This window comes from Thermobia domestica, chromosome 17 (assembly GCF_964235325.1).
Source record: "Thermobia domestica chromosome 17, izTheDome1.hap1.1, whole genome shotgun sequence".
NCBI lineage: Eukaryota > Metazoa > Arthropoda > Insecta > Zygentoma > Lepismatidae > Thermobia > Thermobia domestica.
Window position 1 is genome coordinate 77,182,740 of NC_137470.1, and position 21,849 is coordinate 77,204,588.

A 21,849-nucleotide genomic window follows, 5' to 3' on the forward strand; every position below is an offset into this window, starting at 1 on the left:
TGCGTACGATGTCAAATATTCGTTGTTTAATTATGTATTTCAACGTGATTTTTATTTAAAATTTGGTAAATCAAGAAAAGATATTTGTGATGACTGCATGAAAATGGATGCTCAATGTAAGGCTGCTCGTACAGAGAAACAAACTATGGCTCTTTTATTAAGAAGACAGTGCACTGTCATAAAGTCGAACACTTTTATACCTACTTAAGTGAGATGAAGGAAGCATCCCAGAAGGACCCCTCCATACAGGGTATTTGTTTGATTATCAGAAAAAGCTTCCTCTTCCAGTAAGTAATATTGGGAAAGTATATTATAAAAGGCAACTGTGGTTGCGCAGTTTTGGTGTATGGGATGTGGCTTCAAATGATGCGACAATATTCATGTACTCGGAAACATTTAGTGGCAAAACACCAAATGAAGTTATGAACTGTATGAAATGGTATATTGATAATAAGATATGAGTCCGTCAGGGAACTACATGTTTTTATGAATAATTGTGTAGCAGAAGGGAAGAACTGTATATGTTTGAGTTTTGGCTTAATCTTGCGCAGGTCTGTTTTCAATGTGTTTATTTATACTTCCCCATTCCAGGACATCCTTCCATGCCCATTGGCAGAATTTTTGGGGATATTGAAAAGAAGAAGCAATCAAAAGATAAAGTCCTCGTCCATTCTACATGAGTTCAACTGATCAGACAAATTCTAGGCAAAAATCCTATTGAGGTTGCGTATGTGAAAAAAATCACTCATTGATAATGGGGAACTGATGACTCCAGTTGCTGACGGCTGTGATTTCAAAGCGGTCTTTAATAACATTCTTATCCGAAGTGTTCCTGACTTTACTGGAATTCGTGGTGTATGTATGAAAAGATGGTGTGTACCTGAAATTGGTCACAGAATGTCTTCAACTCTTTTCCGCTCGCAATCGTTTTCTGAAACGTGGGGTGCGATTGGAAACCTTGTAGAATGCAGATGATGGTGCTTCACAGACCTAAGATCAGTTGCGGTCGGTTAAGAAAGAGAAATGTGATGATGTACATTTGCTGTTGGAATATGTATCTCTGTCAGAAGAAACTACATTTTACAACAAAATTGTGTCTGTTACTGATGTCGGTGATGATGTAGAATGAATGTACAAGTGGTTGTTAGAAATACAGTTCGCACCTTTGTCTCGTATTACTTATATATTCTTTATTGTGACATCTGTGTTACAGTGAGAGTCAGAAGTTGTTAAGTACACTGACATAACAACTTTTCACTCATTTTATAAGAAAAGTTGTTAAGTCAAGGTTTCAAATTTTGTTCCAAAACTTTCTGTATACCTTATACGCACCTGGTATTGTAAGATAACGTCACACCCATCGAAAAGAACCATCATACGAAATTTCAGTTCACTGTATTCATATCTTAGTATTTCAACACAATTTTATAAACTTCAAAGCGCGCTCCTGTAAAATCTAGAAATAATGACTTAGCAACTTTTGATTCTGAGTGCCTCAATTGTTGATCTATTGTCACCACTTTCTATTGTTCTATTTAATTTCATTACTTTCACTGGCGTTGCTGGAAGAAAACATGAGACGAACTGCAAAGTATGCTTTAAGCATGTTTTAAGAATGGGTGCTCTACGTCCAAACTATCGACCATCTAAACAATATTGGTCTGGATAGGAATATTAAAAGCATCAGTATTATTCTTTATTATCTTACAATGTATCCCTCATATTCTATAAACAATAATATAGAACTACTTTTTGTTTGGCAGGGAAACCATCTATCCTTCCAAAGTATTCCAATGGCTTTGATGAGAACGTTTTCGATGATGTTAGGGGAATTCGATTTCCTTGGAACCTATGTTCAGTCGTATTACGGACGTCAAGAGAACACTTATCTACCATTTCCCTACCCAACATTTGTAATTCTTGGTATATTCATGGTACTGATGCCGATTCTCCTTATGAATCTACTTATTGGTTTGGCAGTAGGTGATATAGAGTCAGTGAGAAGAAATGCACAGCTTAAACGATTAGCAATGCAGGTAAGAAAATGAGAGTGTGTCCATTGTATTTGTAAGTGTATTGCATGTGGGAATAATATGTCACATGTAAGTATACAAGTTCGCATATTTTGATAATTATTTAACCTAATAAACCTTGATACGTGAATAGATTTGAACATTATGGTTGTTGGCTTAAATTATGTTTGTCAGAAAAGGAGAATATTTTCCTCAAGTTACACATTTAAATAAATTACTTGCTTTAGAAACTAATATCAAATAAGTTCATGGAATTATAAATTATTACCGGTACGTGGTTTGCTTCTCAACACCAACTTATCTTCAAAATATAGTCATTAGAATAATGTCTATTTCAATTTCACTCCAATCAGTATTACATCTACGATATAGAATGATTCGTTCTTTTTCTGATACCTACATAAGTAATACAGATAATACATGTTACTGAACAACTTTAAATTGTTATCATATGTTTTGTAACAATACAGTATCATACATTTTAAAATATATTTTAAGGAAAAAAGGAAACATAGTAAACGGAAATCTTGCTGACAACTTTAATGACAAATCTGATATGTTCAGTATTTAAATGGTCAAATGACTTATGTTCAACATGTTAACTGCAATAAAACATCCTTTCTTCAATAATGCTCGTATCGGCGGTTTGTTCATAATTTTTTTTTCTAAACTTATTAACAGCTAAGATTCCTTGTGCTTTACAAATTATTTTAAGAAGTTGATTTTGAATGTTGGTTTATTTGCGGTTTATCGTTCCTCGAGATGCATTAGAGATGTGTTAGATGTCATACTAGAGACGCATTAAATGTCAACATACACCTTAACCACATGAGCTCCTGCACGGTATTGAAGCCGGGTCTCCAGTGCCCCAAAGGTCCATTATTAACCATGTAGTCATGGTGGAGTTCTTGATATTGAAAATAAATACTTTCAGTGCAGGAAACGAGTTTCAGTGTCTTAATTCCAATTATTAGTAGAATTAGGTCATGATCATCCTTGATGACTAATGGTGCTAAAGGATAGTAACTATCTTACAACATCAAAAATAAACACTTATTAACCCTTTTAGGATTTTGATAACTTTCGTTACCATGGCGTAGTGTCGCCTTTGACCGCTTATTTAGGTTCTATAGCAAGTATTTAAGCCGGGTCTTTTCATTGGCTAAGTCAAGGATAGATCAAAGACCACCTCACATGCGTTTTGGAACCGGATGGTTAACTTGGCAGCGCCAAGTGGAGGCAGAGGGGCGTGAACTTTATTTTTTTTCTTAAGACAAATTTTAAAAAAAAATCACGCCTTTAGTTTTCAAGATATCAGATTGAAACTTTCCATACGGATTATGTGTACCTTTGAGTATTTCTCAATTTTTTGAAATCCCTACGTGAAACTGGGACCAGGCTCTAGGGACACAAGTTTCCCGAGGGGATGTTTTCTTTAGAAAAATTTCTGAATTTTTCCGATTTTTCCATTTCAGGTGTATGATACGGACATGTGAGTGGTACTGTTGAAAAGGGCTTGTTATACTGAAGAAAATTACGTTCTCAATATGACTCTAGGCCAAATAGTAATGACACAGTAAATTTTCATTATATATATATATATATATATATATATATATATATATATATATATATATATATATATATATATATATATAGGGCCTAAATTCAGACTTTCAAAATTTTTCCGCTCTTTGTTTTCAAGATACAAGATTGAAATTTTGCACACTTATGTTTATATCAACATGTTATTTTTTAAAAAGTCAGATCCCTACGTGAACCCACGCCCGAGCCAGACGGGATTTTAAAAAAAAATCTTCCGAGTTTTCTAATTTTCCGGTTCAGGTGTATGATACGGACATGTAAGTGATACCGTTGGAAAGAGCTTGTTATATTCAAGAAAATGGTGTTTAAACCATGACTCTAGTTCAGACGATCATGACGCAATACATTTTTGAAATATATATATATATATATATATATATATATATATATATATATATATATATATATATATATATCATGAAACAAACGGTCACCTTTAGACTTTCGAAACTTTCTTTCCGCTCTTTGTTTTCAACATACAAGATTGAAATTTTGCACATGTATTATGCGCATAGCAGCGTATCCCTTTTTTAAAAACACTAGATCTCTACGTGAACCGAGGCCCGGACCAGAGGGGCGCAGAAAATTAAAAAATATATTCGAAAAATATCCCAGTTTTACCCGATATTCCCATTTCTAGTGTATAATACGGATAAGCGAGTGGTACCATTGGAAAGTATGCTCTATCCTGAAGAAAAATGTATGAACCATTATCCTACAATAAATAGTAGGAAGCAGTAGCTGTTTGAGAGAAAGTCTAAAATTTACCTCAAAAAGTTTAAATGGTAAAAGGGTTAATGTGAGTAGTGTCGGTATTATTAGTGATTTCTAGAGACGTTAGTGAGTTTGTTTTAGTTATATTAACATAAAAATCTATAATATGAGACAATAGACATTTGTTATTCCTGCAACGAATTCGTCCTATAATCAAATATAAACAAACGACAAACAGTTGGTAAATCTCTTCGTGGAGGTATTGAAAGAAGACAATGAGTTACATCGCATCGCATCGTGCTCAGTTTTACAATTATGTTGCATTATGTTGAATTAATATCTGAAACTAATCTCTTTCTAATTTGTAACATACGTATACTTCAATGTACTCCGTGCGTTGTAAGTTAGAAATTAGAAAATATAGGATTATTTTATTTTAAGCATGACAGACGAATATCTTACTTTTTTTTTTTTTGAAAAAAGAATTATATAAAATATATAAACTGTGAGAATGGAATTATGCTCTAATATAATTCTTCAATATCCATATATGCCATTTCCATTGCGTGGTGTGCATAAATTGGAACTATTTATGCCAGAAATATATATTTCACAAATTAGTTTTAACATCAATGAAAGTAAAAATTTAAAAAATTGGCTTTTCAGATATTAAAATTTAGTTTCCTCTTTGAAAGTTCCATTGCTTTGAAGCAAGATTGAACTTAAATCCATTGGATCATATTCTGAAGGAAACCCGTTTAATTACGCAATCTCCTTTACTTGCATACGAAAGATTATGTCATTGGTACCCAGATTTTCTTAACAAAACATTGCATGTCTAAAACATTTATAAAAGTTAGGCTATTTCTTGTATAAAGTTTTTTTATTCTAATATACTGTACACACGAAGTATTAACAAATTATATTGCTGCAGTGCTCTTATGACTATCACATTTTAGTAGAGTAGTCTATGTAAGGTTGGGGACAGATTATCTATAGCAACATCTGATTTATTTCTGATATCGTTAGTCCTCCGATAACAACAATAGCGTCATGTAATGTAATATTATAATTATTAGAAGCGACTTGCTCAACAACTATGACACGTTGCTCCAGGCTTTCTTCTTCTTCTTCTTCTTCTTATTATTATTATTATTATTATTATTATTATTATTATTATTATTATTATTATTATTATTATTATTATTGCTATTTTGAAATATAAAAAACTGTCAATCATCTTCCATGACTTCATTATATATTACCATCTAACCCTGTTTTCTTATTGTAATTTCGTTAGAGTTTTCTTTCGAATTACAACCATAGGCGGTGCCACAGTGGGTGCAGCTGCACCCACACTAACTTCGATTTTCAGATTTCCTACAATAATCCTTTCTATTTTGTATATTTCTTGTTTCCTCTGTTTGGATATATTTGAGTGACTTCTTAAGCCTCTCATAAGTTAATTGCTATCATGCTGTGTTTTTCTAGTTTTTTTCTTGTAAAACTTAGGGATTATTTTTGAAATCTTAAGGCTCAATAGGGCAGAGCGTTCTGGCAACAATGTCCAATCCTAGCCAGCATCCACATTACCAAAATCCTGGCGCCGCACAGTGATACGAAATGCTGAAAACGTGGACAAAATTCAAAATCTCTTTCAAAGTGCACAAAACTGGGCATGCTGTGGTTTTTGACCTCACTGATCACGAACTTGATATCCAAATTGAAAACTTCAAAATGGCGTATCCAATATGGTGGATCAAATTTTGAGAAAAAGTAGAATAAGGTAACAAAAATTTTATACTAGGGGTTTTCACATCGCTGAATACAAATTTGATATCAAAATCGATAATTTGAATATGGTGGATCCAATACGGCGAATCAAATTAATACATTTACATATAGGGGTACAATTTAAAGCCTTTTGCCAGTGCCCTGTTTTCCAACGTTAGGTATTTTCTTTTGATATGTCCATATCAAGAAAAAGAGCTAGCACTCCATCATTGGTATACACGTCCGTGTGTGAAGACATTGATGTCACAGCTTTCATATACTTCTCTGCTTTCGATGTACTTGAAGATAAAACGCCTTTGACAACTTTTGAAGCACTCAATTTTCCGGAAGGGCGAATACTCATTTGCTTAGCGTAAGCAAATGTTTTAATGTTGTTATTATTGCGAATTTCTTCAGTTCTTCGCTTTGAACATTCGCTCAAAGATAAGAATTTCGAGGAAGGTGGCCGATCGTTATGTTTCCTTGATGTCTTAGTATTACGATGTACGCAAAACGATAACATAACACTTAGCCATTCATTATTCTTGTAAGAAAAAAACTCGCTCATCCTTTCTATTGGGCTCTCGATATTTGTCCACCATTTTATAAAATAAAGATGCGAAACCTGTCTTCATATCGTCACATATTTTAATACAACGACCACTCCTCGAAGGGAGGCGATTTTCCACATTTTCAAGTATGATTTGTAGATCGCTTTTCAAATGGTCTTTCATCAAAACATATATATATATATATATATATATATATATGATAATTGGATGATTTCATCTTTTGGACCTAAAATTAATATAATTAATATTGTCAAATAACCACTTTTTGTATTACTAAATTATGTACCTTTATTCAATTCAATTTATTGTATATATTTCTATGAATTATAAAATAATGAAGACAAAAATATGTATACTTCGACACTAGAGCTAGCTTTTCTATGTTATACTGAGGTATTTTTTCTCATTTTTATTTGTTGTCTTTCACTATCTTATTTGCATGTACCTTGTAAACATCATTTTCACTTATTTTATAATAATTTTAGCTTTGTTTTTTACTTTTTGTTTAACATTAACAAAATAATTAAATATTCTGTAACTAAAACCTTTTATTCAATCGCAACGTACAAAAAAGACGCAGTTAAGCGCAGCTGTTTTTAACACATTCTTGTAGTAAATTGATCATAGATTATGTGCTAATACAAAATTTGGCGGAATGGGGCATTATATATAACTCTTGAGTTCGGGTTTTAATTCACTTTGAAATAATTTCAAACATTTGTTGATATAAACATTAATGAAAATAAATGTATAATAACTAACGTATTAAAAATAATATATGGTCTTAAAATCCTTCACATACCCCCCGAAACAACGTACATTTTGATATAAATAGATCGGAAAAGTATACAATGAACTATTTCATATGAAACTCGACCTATATTTCTCGCGCGCATTAGGTATTACGAGACACACAAAAGTAGGTTCATTTTGACTTCCAATACTAGCTCTGGTATAAACGGCGGACAGTTTCCATGGGTGAAGTTTAGGAGAAAAAATGTTACTCTAGCGAACCTAATACTTAAAAAAGAACCAGATAACAACTTTCCATTTTCATTTTTGGCCACGTTTTAGGCATTTCGTACCGCGTCGCCTATGATTACAACTTTTTTTTTTTTTCATTTGCACTTCTTAAAATTTTGGTTACTAATTGCACTCAAATTATATATTTTGGCGTACTCATTCTTATCAGTGCTGGGAGTACTTATTCTTCGTCCACTAACATTAAGCTTACGTGTATTTAATGTGTCATCAATTAAATGTGAATTCCTGTTGCTTTTTCTTTAAAAAATGTCGGGATTGAGCCTGCGCTGTTATTTTCATTCAGAGCCACATAATATAGCATACAAACCATATTTCCTGCTATGTACTATAAGATATCTGTATAATACCATTTAATATTGCATTCCGGACTTTAGTAACTACGGTATTTGTTTAACATGACTTATGCTTACCAACTTTAAAAGAGTGTCAAAGTAATAATGTGTCAAGAAATGCACGATAGTATTTGGTATACAATGTCTGACAACTTCAGAGATTACATTATGATCCATTACTTCCTTACTTCACACGTTCACGTTTCTCACTGAATAAATATTTGTTGTATGTGTGTGTTTCCCTAGAAAAATCGTCGATTATTTTAAATACAGAAAGAAATTTGTTTGCTTTTCTTTCTATTTCCGAAAAAATGATTTTTAGTTTTTATGATTCTTGTATGGATAGTACATGATTTCATAACTTCTTATATAACAATACAGCTGAGAGCCAGTACTTACATTCCATAAAATTATATATTATTTATATAGGTTGTGTTACATACAGAGTTGGAGAGAAAGCTTCCCTACGTTCTTCTTGAGAAGGTGGACAAAGCAGAACTGATAGAATATCCAAACGAAGTGAAGTCGAAAATAGGGTTCCTTGATTCTGTCCTTAAGAAATGGTTTTGCAATCCGTTCACAGACGAGGGTAAGTATATTTTATAAATTTTAATCTGTCTGCAAAAGTGATCAATTGTCATGTCCATAATAAGAGAAAGATAAAATGAAATTATACTAGAACTTAATTAACATACGATATTTCAATGCTGTTTGTTTATTTAAGTTAAGATGCATTTTTAACAACCTACAGTTCAAGGCGAGACCGCAACCGTGCTCTCAAACGTTCAATGTTTCACTAGTGGGTATCGAACAGGTGATCATATGCACCAAAGACACGCACGATTCTCTAAACCATGGGGAGGGCAAGAGGTATTGCGTGCGAATTATCTTCACACTCGCAGCTATCCTAACGTAAGAGGTAGAAGTTTTTCTCTGAAAACCCGAATAAATTATATAGTATTTAGCAATATTAACCATTATTAACTTATGTAAAAGAAGATACTGTATATTGCAGAAATACTTTAAAAAAATTAATAATTATGAATCTTCATTTGTAAGTCCAGAATTTCCATTCTGGCCATTCTAGTAAAATTTTAGCAGCTTTTTTTTTTTTTTTTTTTTTTTTGTCTAATATAATAGAAATAGGTTTTTCATTCCCAACATATACTTAATAATTTCTATATCATTCTTAAGGGTCAATACTTTGATAACATTAACCTACAGTGTTATTTTATTTCCCTTATTATTACACTTTCTAAACCCTTCTGATCATGTATGGTATATTTCCTATCGGATCATAACTTGCAACTACGCGAAAATATTCAAAGGCTTTGGTAATATACGATGAACCTAGTAAATGCAAATAGCGCAGAAAAATGTAAGTTACTTATTTAAAAAGGTAATTTATTTGAATGTATAAGTAGCCGAAAATAGTGGAAACTTGTTCGATGTTGCTTTCTAATATTTTATTACGAATTACAAGAGGAATGTAGTAAGATTCTCCATTTAAACAAAATGGGATAGTGATTCCTCAGAACAACATTTGTTCAAAGTTTTTGAATTACACGACTTAAATACCAGAGTTCAGAAACATAAGCCTCTTTCGAGTTAGTACCTTGTCTTACCTTTATTAACGTTAAAAGTTTTCTCAATGTAAGATTTTATTAGTTTATTTTATAATAAAAAAAAATATTGGATTAGCTGGATCGGATGGAACGGATAGTAATTGTTAGTACTGAATATTATTGTATATTGCGCATCATTTGGAAGTAAACGTCAAATTCATCCACTTGACAAAATCAAACTAATTGATCCAGAATTACCCATTTTGAACGTAAGCAGTGCTTCCAATTGCCATTTGTTTGCATTTTATCCTCCCATAATACCAAAAACTGCTTCTTTAATACTCGTCAAATAAAAGTACGTATCAGTCAGAGATACGCAAGCCCCAACCGCCCCTCAAATCTAAGTGCAGATACCGGAAATGGACCGAGAAAGCAGAGGTGACCGGAGGTGACTGGAAATGTCGAGAAGTGACCAGGAAGTGAGGGCCCACCCCAGCAGGTTAGAAAGTTTCTGACATGATTTATTTAAACAATCATATAATATTCAAGTGATACATAAAATACCGTGATACATAACATCGCACAACATGTCTACTCCTAGACTACAAGCGCCATGTTTCTATTGTAATAAGACCAATATCTAAGAATAAAAGCGTTAAACATATAGAGATATATTCAATGCATATAAGCAGTATGCAGGCATTTAGGTACTCACAATTGAATAGTAACTTGATTAATTTTACATATAATCAATGTACGACATATGGTAGCCTTACGTTTTATGCCGACGTCTGGTAATAATATAGACGCCGGTGGTGCAGGGTATAAAACCCACACAAATTATTAATAAAAACTTTTCATTACAATGGAATTTGGGAGAGTGCATTTGAAATACAAAAAGCGTGGTGAAGATAGCGATTTTGAACTTTTAATGTTTTTTCCACAAAATATCACTAAATCCATTTGCACACAAATACGTATAATAATTATATTCAAATTCACACTTGACTATTAAACAAATGCAGTAACACGTACAGTAAATTTTCGTTATATCATATATCGATGTATTACGTCAAATACTGTTAAATGTTCCTTCGAGTCTCTAGTAGTGATATTTTTTACTATAGAATAAAAGTTATTTATGATGACACTTATGGAATAATTAAATAAAGCTGCACAATCACTGATATAAATACTTAGTCCGTCAAACATAGCCATATAAATTGCAAACTTCATTCGTATATAATTGTAACACCAAAATTGCACATACAAGTATTCAATTTTGACACCTATTCGACTCCATTTGAATATGTAAGTCACTTTCATGAAAATATCAGAAATACTTATCCAGGCTAAATCAGAATATCAGATTATCACTGAAATACAAACGTAATATAACAGAGTTTCGGAACTTTCCATGATTTGCACCATTTACGACTAAATTTAGAGCATGTGCTCTCGTCGTTGCATTCAATTTCCAATGACTACAAGGTGGTCAGTTAACTACCTCCAGAACTAGTAGTTTTTATTTTAGCCACTCATCAGAAGTGGCGCTAGTTTTAAGTGATCTTTTTTTTTTATATAATAATCTTACAACATGCTACAGTTTGTAGGAAATGAAACACATGACAACTATTGACATAGACTAAGAACTAGCCGCATCGTTTAACGAAGTTACGATGAAAAGCAACTTAACTGAATGAACTATACATTGTTGTAAATGCGGAGAGAAATGTGTTACGGAGGATCAGAATAGGTGCTATGTGAAGAATCTCAGAATATTACTCTCCCAATACGGGACACCATCTGTTTGGCTGTTGGCAATAACCTGACCATCAGTCATTAGCCCTGGTCACGTGGTATTACGTCACAAGTTATTGAACTTGACTTTGAGAGGGTATGTACTCCTACCGCTTATAATGAATAATATAGGGAATTAAAATTTTGGAGGGGTTTATGGGATGTAAATATGTACTCCAGAAAATTTGGGGTCCCAGGTCGTTCCCTTGGATGGGTGAAAAATTGCAAATAATTGAAAATGTCGAAGTTTAAACCTCGTTTCTTCTCTAGGATAGATGTTTTAGTTTTATTAAGGGGTACATCACTCTCTTTCGTGAGTGTCAAGAACTAGATATGTGCTCCTGTGGTCTCGTGTGATGGTTGGGCTGACCCAATGCTGAATCTCTTATGTTTTAAGATGGTTTTCTATGTCCTGTGCTTAAGTATGGTGCTAATTATCCTATGGAGGGATGCCTCACTCTTTTTCATGAGTGTCAAGGTTCAGACACGTACCCTTGTGGTTCTTCTGATAGGTGGAATAAGCCAACTGTTCACTTCATACTTGAAGATTGTAGGCTTATGATCCTATAGCAAGTATGTGTGTTTAAGGTGCTATAAAAGGGTACTTTACTTTTTTCATACGTATTTAGGTCAGTTAAGTACGCCAGTGCTTATTTATTAGGTGTAAAGGTGGGTTAACCCTCTACCTTCCTTTATGAGAATTTATGACTAATCCCAGTCTAAAAGCACATACACACAAACAAATCGCTCTGACTGGTTGTCTGGAATCACATGAGTCAGTAAGTGGGTTAACACTACACCCTTGCTTCCTAAGATTGGGAATTTACGGACAAATGGATGAACACATTACTCTCTTATGGCCATACCCGATGTTGAACTTTACATATACATTTATAAATTCCTTTATTGGTTTAGAGTCTGATGATCGAGGTCACCTGAGTATACACACATATAAGTAAATTGCTCTGATTGCTTATTGGGAGCACCAGGAAGGTGTTTACATGTTAACCCTCCTTTCTGATATTCTAAGATGCGAATGAGAAGTGATGCTTCTGTTGTTGAATAGTCATGCTAGTTATTGTGGTTAAAGTAGAAGTTGAAGGAAAAAAGCTGCTTCTGATAATTCAGTGTCAAAATGGTAAATGGAAGAATACGCCGGCTATAAAGTGTTCAGAACAAATAACTTATACATTGTCAAATTATTAACGAAACATATATGTTTTTGGAAAGCAAACAAGATTATCTGAATCTGTTTTGAATAAATCATCCAAGCGTGCTTACCGCCATTTATAAACTACCATTCGTAAATTCCTCCCGTCCAAAATTGAACTTAAATTATACGGATTCAGGGACAGGAATGTGACCAGATTCAAAGTACGAAACATTTCCACTAAACTCATACCCATTCATATCAAAATATGTTTCATCGTCCTTTATTACGTCTGTATCATCATTAGAGGCACCAAACTCGTCCCTGTTCAGAATGATTTTTTTTTTTTTTTTTTTTTGCTTCTCACCCGCATATGGAGCATCCTTTTTTGTCTTCCTTTTGATTCCCAGTTCTAGTAACCACTTGCTCATAACATCACGACTCACTTTTAATATACGTGCAGCACTTGGAATGGTTCATTCGTCGCTCATGTCCATCAGAGACACAGTTTCGTCATAACCATTCTTTCTCTTTCCCTCCCCTTATCTTTTTTCATTGAAATCCCATCTTTGATCCTTTTTAATGTTCTTTACACAGTTGCGCGACCCGATTCATCTTTTTGAAAGTGCTTCACGACTTCAGCGTCACAGAATCCCGCATTCCTCAGCACGGAATCTCGAACACGGGTCTGATTGACTTCCACTTTCGACGGCTGCATATTTCCCGCCGACTCTCTCCTCGACTGATACTGCCTGTAATCGAGTAGCAGAAGGTGTAATGTATGAAGCAGTGCAAACATCCGTCTGTTCGGATATTTGTGTCATGAGTAATACGAGTTCAAAATAGTGTCTCATTTCAATCCACAGTATGTTATTTTATCTAAAAACTTGATTATACAGTTATTCTTCTATTAGTAACAGTTAGGAGATTCTTTGATTATGTTTATTGATATATGCTTTATCATTATGTCCCTATACCTGAACCTTTTCTTGTTTTTAAGAATTTGTTATATTTCCAGGTTAAGAGAAATACGACGGGAGCTTAAAAGTTTCAGACCTTACAGAAAAGGTTGTAAAATACATGTTAATAATACGAGTCAACAAATTTAAACTTTTTGTCTTTCACATGAAGGAAAATACGGTAAAACATTTTAGCTAAATCTACACTTCTGAACACGAAAGTGGCAACAGAAAGTTTCTAACACGTAACGTTTTGTGTGAGATGAGAGACTCAGGCAAAAACTAAAAATTAATTAAATTTGTGTATACATGATTTTAATTACGTCACTGACATACTTAATTAAATACGGAATTTTAATAGAAAACGCATTCATCTTCCAGATAACACAGAATGTAATATACGGATGTCGATATCGCAAAATTATTCTTTTACTTACGAGCCAATAACTAACTAACTCTATGGCCTATGGAACCCGGAGGTTCAGTGCCGCGTTCACAAAAGCTCTCCACTGACTTCTATCCTTAGCTAATTGGATCCAGTTTCTACTTTGTATTCCTATCTCTGCGAGATCCATCTTAATATTATCCTCCCATCTGCGCCTAGGTCTTCCTAATGGTCGTTTTCCTATGGGTCTACCAGTCAAGACTTTGAAAGCGTTTCTACTTTCTTCCATTCTACCTACATGACCTGCCCACCTAAGCTTCCTAGACTTGACGACCCTAACAATGTTGGGTAAACCGTATAAACTATGTAGTTCCTCGTTATGAAGCTTCCGCCATTCCCCATTCTCGTTCCTCTTGGGTCCGAATATTCTTCTCAGGATCCTGTTCTCAAATACTTACGAGCCAATAAATAACTTTATTTTTTTTGAGTTACATAAACTTGCTTTAGTAAACTAAATAAAAATTGAAATGTTGTTCTAAATTAAATTTTAACAATACTTCAATTTCTGGTTAGTACAGTGAGCCAAGTTTTCTGGAAACAATTTTTTTAAAAGAATTGAAGCACCCGCTGAACAACGATATATTATGTTACACTTTAGTATTTCAAGAAAAACTTCTTTCATGCAGGCACGTTTATTTTATTTTATTTATTTATTTATTTTTATTTATTTATTTATTTATTTATTTTTTGCTTTTATTTCTCCTAATAACGTCGCTAGCTGTTCGTTTTATTTTTTCCTAATGTACTTCCAAAATATACTGCAAGTTTTTCTCGAAATCACTAAAATGTAACATATGTCGTTGTACGGCGGGGTGCTTCAATTGCAAAAATTTCAAAATTAATGTTCCTATAATGTCTGTACTGGTACTAAACAAAAATATACAGCTAACATACGAGACATTTTTTTATAAAAATCTGCAAATTTTAAAAACTTACTTCTATATTTCTCTTGCAATGTGTTTCACTTCCTCTAAAAATCATCAGTAGTCGCCCATTATGCGAAGATCCCACCTATCTTGACACGTCTTCTCCATTTTTTGAATGCTATGATGTAATTTCCTTATCGTTCATATCTCATTGCTCGTGAGTCTGGAAGAACACTCTAGGTGAGATTGCACGAAGCCAATCTTCAGCGTAGCTGTTATAGCTCTAATAAGGTTTCTCATTACGTCTAATTTTATATGTAAAGGAAGTAGCAAATAGTACTTCGGGTGAATTTACTGGAGGAGCATACTTAACATTGTGACGTCATGGTGTATACGTTTTTCTCAAATTCCATGCTTACACATTGTTGTTTACCTCAGTTACTCTACTGACCCAGACCCAAAAAAAAAATAAAAATAAAAAATAAAGAAAGACACCTTTATATCTGTACAAATTTGCCATCAATTATTAAATAATGGTTCTTATCTAGTGTAACAATCGTATTCTTGTGAGTAGAAAGGTAACACCTGCCCCAGTAGTGGGAGGTATTTGCACAACTTCTACGTGTCACGCAATCGCTAGGATCAGCAGAAGGGTGAAGGAAATAAACATCATGGTGAAGAATGATTTGAATGAAACAATATTAACAAAAAAAAAAAAAAACTGTTGATACAATCTGAAAAGTTACTAAGAGCTGAGAACTCTGATCATTGTTGAAAAATGGGGGAAAAGATTATGTATGCTGTCAATAAAAAATTATAGCTGCTATCGGAGATTCCCTTCGCCTTCCGTCCTAATGGTCTGGTCCGGTCATCTTAACCACTGACTCATAATTGTTTCCTACTTGGCACTGATCTCAGAGATCTTTACTGTCCAATGAACACCACGCAAAAGATGGGGGTTTTGCTTGTGGTTCTGCTTGGCAGGAACACGCTGATCTCCTCTGATGCGGCCTGGTGACTACTTATAGAATCAATCGAATTGAGATCGCCCTCGGAAGTCCTATTATACTAATAACACAGACAAATGATTGTACGTTTCCTTGATGTCTACGGAATATATAATTGGTATTGATAGTTCAGTGTTTCCATTGTATAGTTATAGTGCTTTGAGGCTAGATTAGAAGAGTCGGGAAAATCTCCGTTCTTTAGGGGGGTGTTGGAAACCTTGTGCGTAGATCAAACCAACTACAATTAAAATTTAGAGTAATTTTTTATTATAGCCCAGTAAATCTCCATTATGCTCCTCTTCTCCTAAATGAAATTCTAGTGCTGGAATCCAGTCAATTCTATTCATGTTGTCTATACTCAAGCACCTCAGCTTGTGCTTAATGCAATTCAGATCTCTCATGAAATTATCTACTCAAGAATAATTCATCAGGAAAAAATAATTATTACAGTTTGAGTCAAAGGCGTTGGTGTTCCGAATAATGAATTTTCTGTCCTGTCGGAGAGAATTCTTTTAGCTTTGAAAGTGGGATAAGAACTGGAGTCTCCATTATGGAAGTGAGCAAAAATATCAGTCTACATTGTGGAAGAAATCAAGTTCCACACTCAGGTACTTGGATTATTTGTCAGAAAGAAAGCCGAAACCTAAAATATGAAAGTTTTACAATACAATGCCCTCTTAACTAATTCCCGTTGTCCAGGCTTATAGAACAATAAAGCGATAACGTCTGCTAATATAAAGCAACTCTTATGTTTTATATAGGTTGAGAAGCAATGGCTCAGGTGAACACATCTTTATTTCTTAGTTGCTTACTAAATCACAAGTTATTAAGTAGAAAACTTAAACTTACTACATTGCTTTCTTCGAAATCGCTTCGTGAAGTTGTAGCTGATATATTTGCTGACGCCATGTGTATATGAAAATAAGTTGTAAGCAAAATAAGAGAACAACAAATGTTTTCCATGTATTTCTCTACGACGTTTATATCTTAAAATAATAACGGTTTGACTTTTGCTATATTCTTGTATATCAAATGGCGGTGTTTCATTTGGGCATTTCTGAACTACAAGGTTTCTCGTTTTCCTTGAATATATACTCAGGTATTCTCTTCTGTGTTACTCATTCCATGTTTAACGAACTTCCCTCATCATTTTGGGATGGAACAGGATATTTTTAGAAGCCAGTCTGAACTCCGCGAGTTCCCTCTTTTGCAGCAACGTGAGCCAACATAATGAAAAATGCTATTTGTGTTGGAGAAGTTCATAAATTTCTCTGAGTTGCATCTAAACTACCAATCTTATTTATAAATTAGTTGACAGTGTTATTAAGCCATTTAAAGCGACTTAAACAAAGTATAATTCATTAAAATACGATAATTCTAGCAGGAGAAATAGACTTTTATATAAATATAAATGTTGTCTATAGAAATATCTGACTGTAAAATTGCTTTTAGTAATTTACTTAAAATGGAAGTTGACGAAATATTTTCATATTCATATTCGTCAATAGCACATACAATTAAATTACTTTCGGTTATTTTCGGCTAAGTGGCAAAAACCTTGTTGAGTAGTGCAGCTTTTATTTTCAGTTTTGCATCTCTTTCAGCAGTGAGCTATATGAGACGTGGGCCTACAGCTTAGCGTGGGATTCAAACTACATGAGCTCCCGCCGAGAATCAAATCCTGCTCTCCTACATCAAAGTGCTTACGCTAATCGTTTATCCACGAGGGAGCTCAGTTATGTAATTTTAATACACCATAAAGCAACTGGTGATGTATATGCATAAAATTAGAAAAGTGTTGTTTACTCAGTATGTCTATTGTCGCAATTTTAATGAGTATTGGAAACTCAAGTTCGTCCGACAATAGAAAAAATCTACGATCAGATATTTTTTAAGGAATGACAAGGATATACATTATGAAAGTTAATGTATGAATGTTAAATGATCTTCATGTAACACTATGAAGAAGTTGGATGTTGATTTCAAAAGAGGCAGGGAAATCGACTGGAAATGAGACTCGAGTTTCCACTTTTGTAGTGTCTACTATAAGTATAGATGTTGTGCACAATTTGGTACTCCAAGATGGACTGATTCTTTTGAAAAGGGTTTTAGCTTCCTATTTATGTTGAACATAATTTTAAATACACTTTAATCATATACTTGGAATGAGAAAGTTGTCAGTGTAGAAGTTCTCAAGCACCTGAGACATGGGAAATTGCGTCTTTTGTTTGATGCAGCAAATCTTCTATGATTTCCAAGGACACATATGATAATTTCTATGTTTATCATGACAATTACCATGAATATAACATTTTGATAAAGCGAAACTAGTGATCTATGCATTGCCGCAACAGAGAGGACCCAGACACGGGATGTTTCGACCACAGATACTCACTAGAAAAGTGATAGCGTCTACTTCCTGAGATTCATATTGTATTCTCCTCATTGATAATAAGAAGGATAATGTTTCAAAATGAAGAACGAATATTACTACAACTTTTTATAAACTTCAAACATCTATCGGGAAGTGGTAACATGGAAAACTTGCTAATTGAATTATGTTTCTCGAAGACAGCATGATTCATCGACCAATGGTAAAACACGAGAAATAAGGCCTCGAAGTGATACATAAACTGCAATAGCATCTTGATTTGGCACCTCCACGTTATTACATATTTGAAAACATAAAAACGTATTTAAATGGGAGTCACTTTCAAGATTATGGTTCAGTGTTTGATGCTCTGAAAAGCAGGTTTGAGACCAAAGATACATTGTTTAATCAATATTTAAATTTGTTGCTCTATAGTTATAACATTTGCTTCAGCTGCCTGTATTCCCTTCTCGTTGCTCCAGAAACGTTTCATCCCCAATTAGAAAAAATAAAATTACCCCATTGAAGAATTATTCTACACGTAATTATTAAAATAAATATTGTTGATGTAATGTAAAGAAAATTACAGTGAACTTTAAACCATTTTAAAACTTTAGGTAATTGCATATTAAGGATGTATTTCAGTGTGCCACTAGAAAGGTAAATCAAAGGTCAATAGTTTTGTGCACGGCTGTTTTTATATCGACATATTTTTGCTTATTATTAAAATTGTAAGAAACTGATCAAAGCAAACACTTATAACTACTATGTTACAATTTTGACATTCTGTGTTACTTTCGTCAGATATATTATTTGATGAACCTGATTAAGGCAACTACAGATTGCCGAAACTGGTAGATCAGTAATTATGTAATTGCTGTTCTCAAATTTCACTTACATTTTAGTTGAACGCAAGTCCGAAGCTAAAATGAGTAGCATTTTTATGAATAAAATACGTAATCTAATGGATATTTTCACCCTCTAGGGCTTGAAATGGTCTTGGAGAATCATGAAGATTATGTATCATCAGAACTCGAGAAACAGAAAAGAAAGTTGAAAGATATTTCGAGTGCTCTGGAAGCACAACATCAAATGCTTCGTCTAATAATCCAGGTAATTAAGCAACACAATATATATTGTATTATGTTTATGTTATTGTATTAAACGTTACATTGAATTACATATGACCAATGATCACCATGAACATATTTAACCAATTTTAAGGTACAACATCTGACAGGAGTATTGCACTATGAGTTTTATTATTTCTTCCCGCTCACGCAAGTCCTTTGTGGACAACATAGTATCTGTATGTATTTCCGAGTTCTCACATATTTTCATTCCACCAATTATATCATAATTATTCACTTCCATTAATTTTATCTGTTTTATTTTTCCTGAAGGGTACACTATTAAACGTAAAATTGGAAATTTTTATGTCATTTGTGAAGAGTTCTCAGAAAGTAAGGTTACAAACTCTGCAGTGAATCATGTATATATTATTTTAAACAACCAATACAACCAACATATAGTACATACATTAGATTATTTTTCGACATAGTCTTCATATCCTTTGAGGTTTAAATACGGGAACAAGAGAAGTATTTTGTAACGCTGACCACCGTATATATCTATTACAGCTTTTGTCTTTGGAGATGAGTATTAAAATCAGAAGTGTTAATGTATTTCTAACACTTTTGATTTAAGTGTAAGGACATGGGTAAATAAACAACTCTTTTTTGAAACACGGAATCCATTTAAAAAATCAATTCTCACTATCATTTGTCGTTTTGGGTCTACCACTTTTCTACAGGTGGACAGACGGGCAGATTCAGTTTTTGTATATCTCAAACTTCTATGTAGTATAGTTTGGAAATCCAATACTTGTTACTTTTTAGCACAAAGAACGGTCTGCAATTAAGTCATATTGTGAACCTAAGAATTTCATAACATTCACCTCCTTATTTTTCTGTCACTTCTTTTGGACTTGGCTATAGAGTCTTTAGGAGACCTAATAATTTGGAATTTTAATCAACTCTTGCATAATCTTTTCAAAAAAAAAAAAAAAAATCTGTTTCTGATGGATTTTGCATCTTGATAGCATTTACATCCATGTTCGAAAATACTATAAATACGATAAATACTATAACGTTCACTTTTTCCTATCTTTCTTTATTAAATTTTCCAAGGGAATAAAAACTTCAATGACAAGAGCAGCAGACATCATAAAGAACTCAACTTATCTTGACTAAATTTGGTATGGATACAATGACGACCATAGCATAAAATATTATGCTATACAGACTAGTTGTCGACGTATTTAGGTTTGAAGTCAGTAAAATAAAAAAAAAAAAAAAAAAAAAAAAATCACAAAAATACTTTTGATGAAACTCACCCGATCTTGTCCAAAATTCACGAAATTAGTATACATTTGAGATATTATGATGTGGAGGCCCCTGGCTTCTGAGTTATTGAATATCAAAGTTAGAGTTGGACTTAGTAAAACAATATTATGTATAGCAAGATACTAACGATATTAATCCAACCTTGATCACATTTAGCATTGATACACCTCGTGTATTTACTATGTACATGAAATACTGTGTTACGTAGACCATTTCTTCTTGAGCTAATGACAACCATATTTCTGTTTGAACATAGCTAAATCAACAAATTTCTCTAAATTACGATCAATAAAACTCACTCGATCTTCACCAAACTTTGCATGATGGTAGATGCTGACAAGCTGTACACAATCGAGCAAAGTGTGAAATATTGTGGTGTATAGATTTCTGGGTTTGAACGCAGCCAAATCAAGGAAATTTAGAAAAACTCAATTGACCGAACTCATCAGATCTAGACGAAAATCGGGATGGGATAGAACTTCGAAAGCATACACATGTGGAATACATATTATTGTGTGCAGTACTTTTGTTCCTGAGTTATTGGCCATCAAAGTTAGGATAGCACTGACAGCAAAAGGTTATTATGTATGGCGTGCTCCCCACGATACTAATTCGATCTTGACAGAATTTGGCGTACGAGTAGACCTCGTATATCTTCATATATATAAGAAATATTATGATATGTAGAATATTAATTCTAGAATTAGGACACATCGAATTCGGATTTGAATCTTGTGAAATCAAGAAATGTTACTAAATCACGATCGATAAAACTCATCTAATCTTGATCAGACTTTCTATACCAGTAAGCTTTGATGAGCTTTCTTGATAACTTTGTGTAAAACTTTGAATCGACGAGTTATTTGTCATCAAAATTGAGTTTCAATTCAGTGAAATAAATTTCACTAAAACACGGTAATGAAACTCATCCGATTTTGACCAAAATTTAGATGGTAATATAACTTTACGAGTTTACTATGATGTGATATGGTGAGCAAATCTTTGGTTATTGAGTTATTGGCAATTAATTTGGATTTTGATTTATTTCTTTACGAAAGCCAAACCTCAAAATTGGTAGGCAAGAAGTCTGGAACCAGATATCTGCAGAACACAATAATACGAATGCCCATTAAGATCATTGAAATCTACTACCATTTCGGGTATGGCTGGGTGGACACTTTTGCCCCCCCCCCTTCCGCTTCCGAGTT

General features: G+C 33.4%; 1 protein-coding gene across 1 annotated transcript in view; it reads left to right on the top strand.

Moving 5' to 3' along the window:
• The window catches only part of TrpA1 (Transient receptor potential cation channel A1), a 246,610-nt gene that overhangs the window by 218,121 nt on the left and 6,640 nt on the right, over positions 1–21,849 (top strand). The window contains exons 14-16 of the mRNA XM_081743887.1: positions 1,764–2,036; positions 8,503–8,662; positions 19,222–19,349. Of these exons, the coding sequence (XP_081600013.1) occupies positions 1,764–2,036; positions 8,503–8,662; positions 19,222–19,349 (561 nt within the window). The remainder of the gene's footprint in view (positions 1–1,763; positions 2,037–8,502; positions 8,663–19,221; positions 19,350–21,849) is intronic.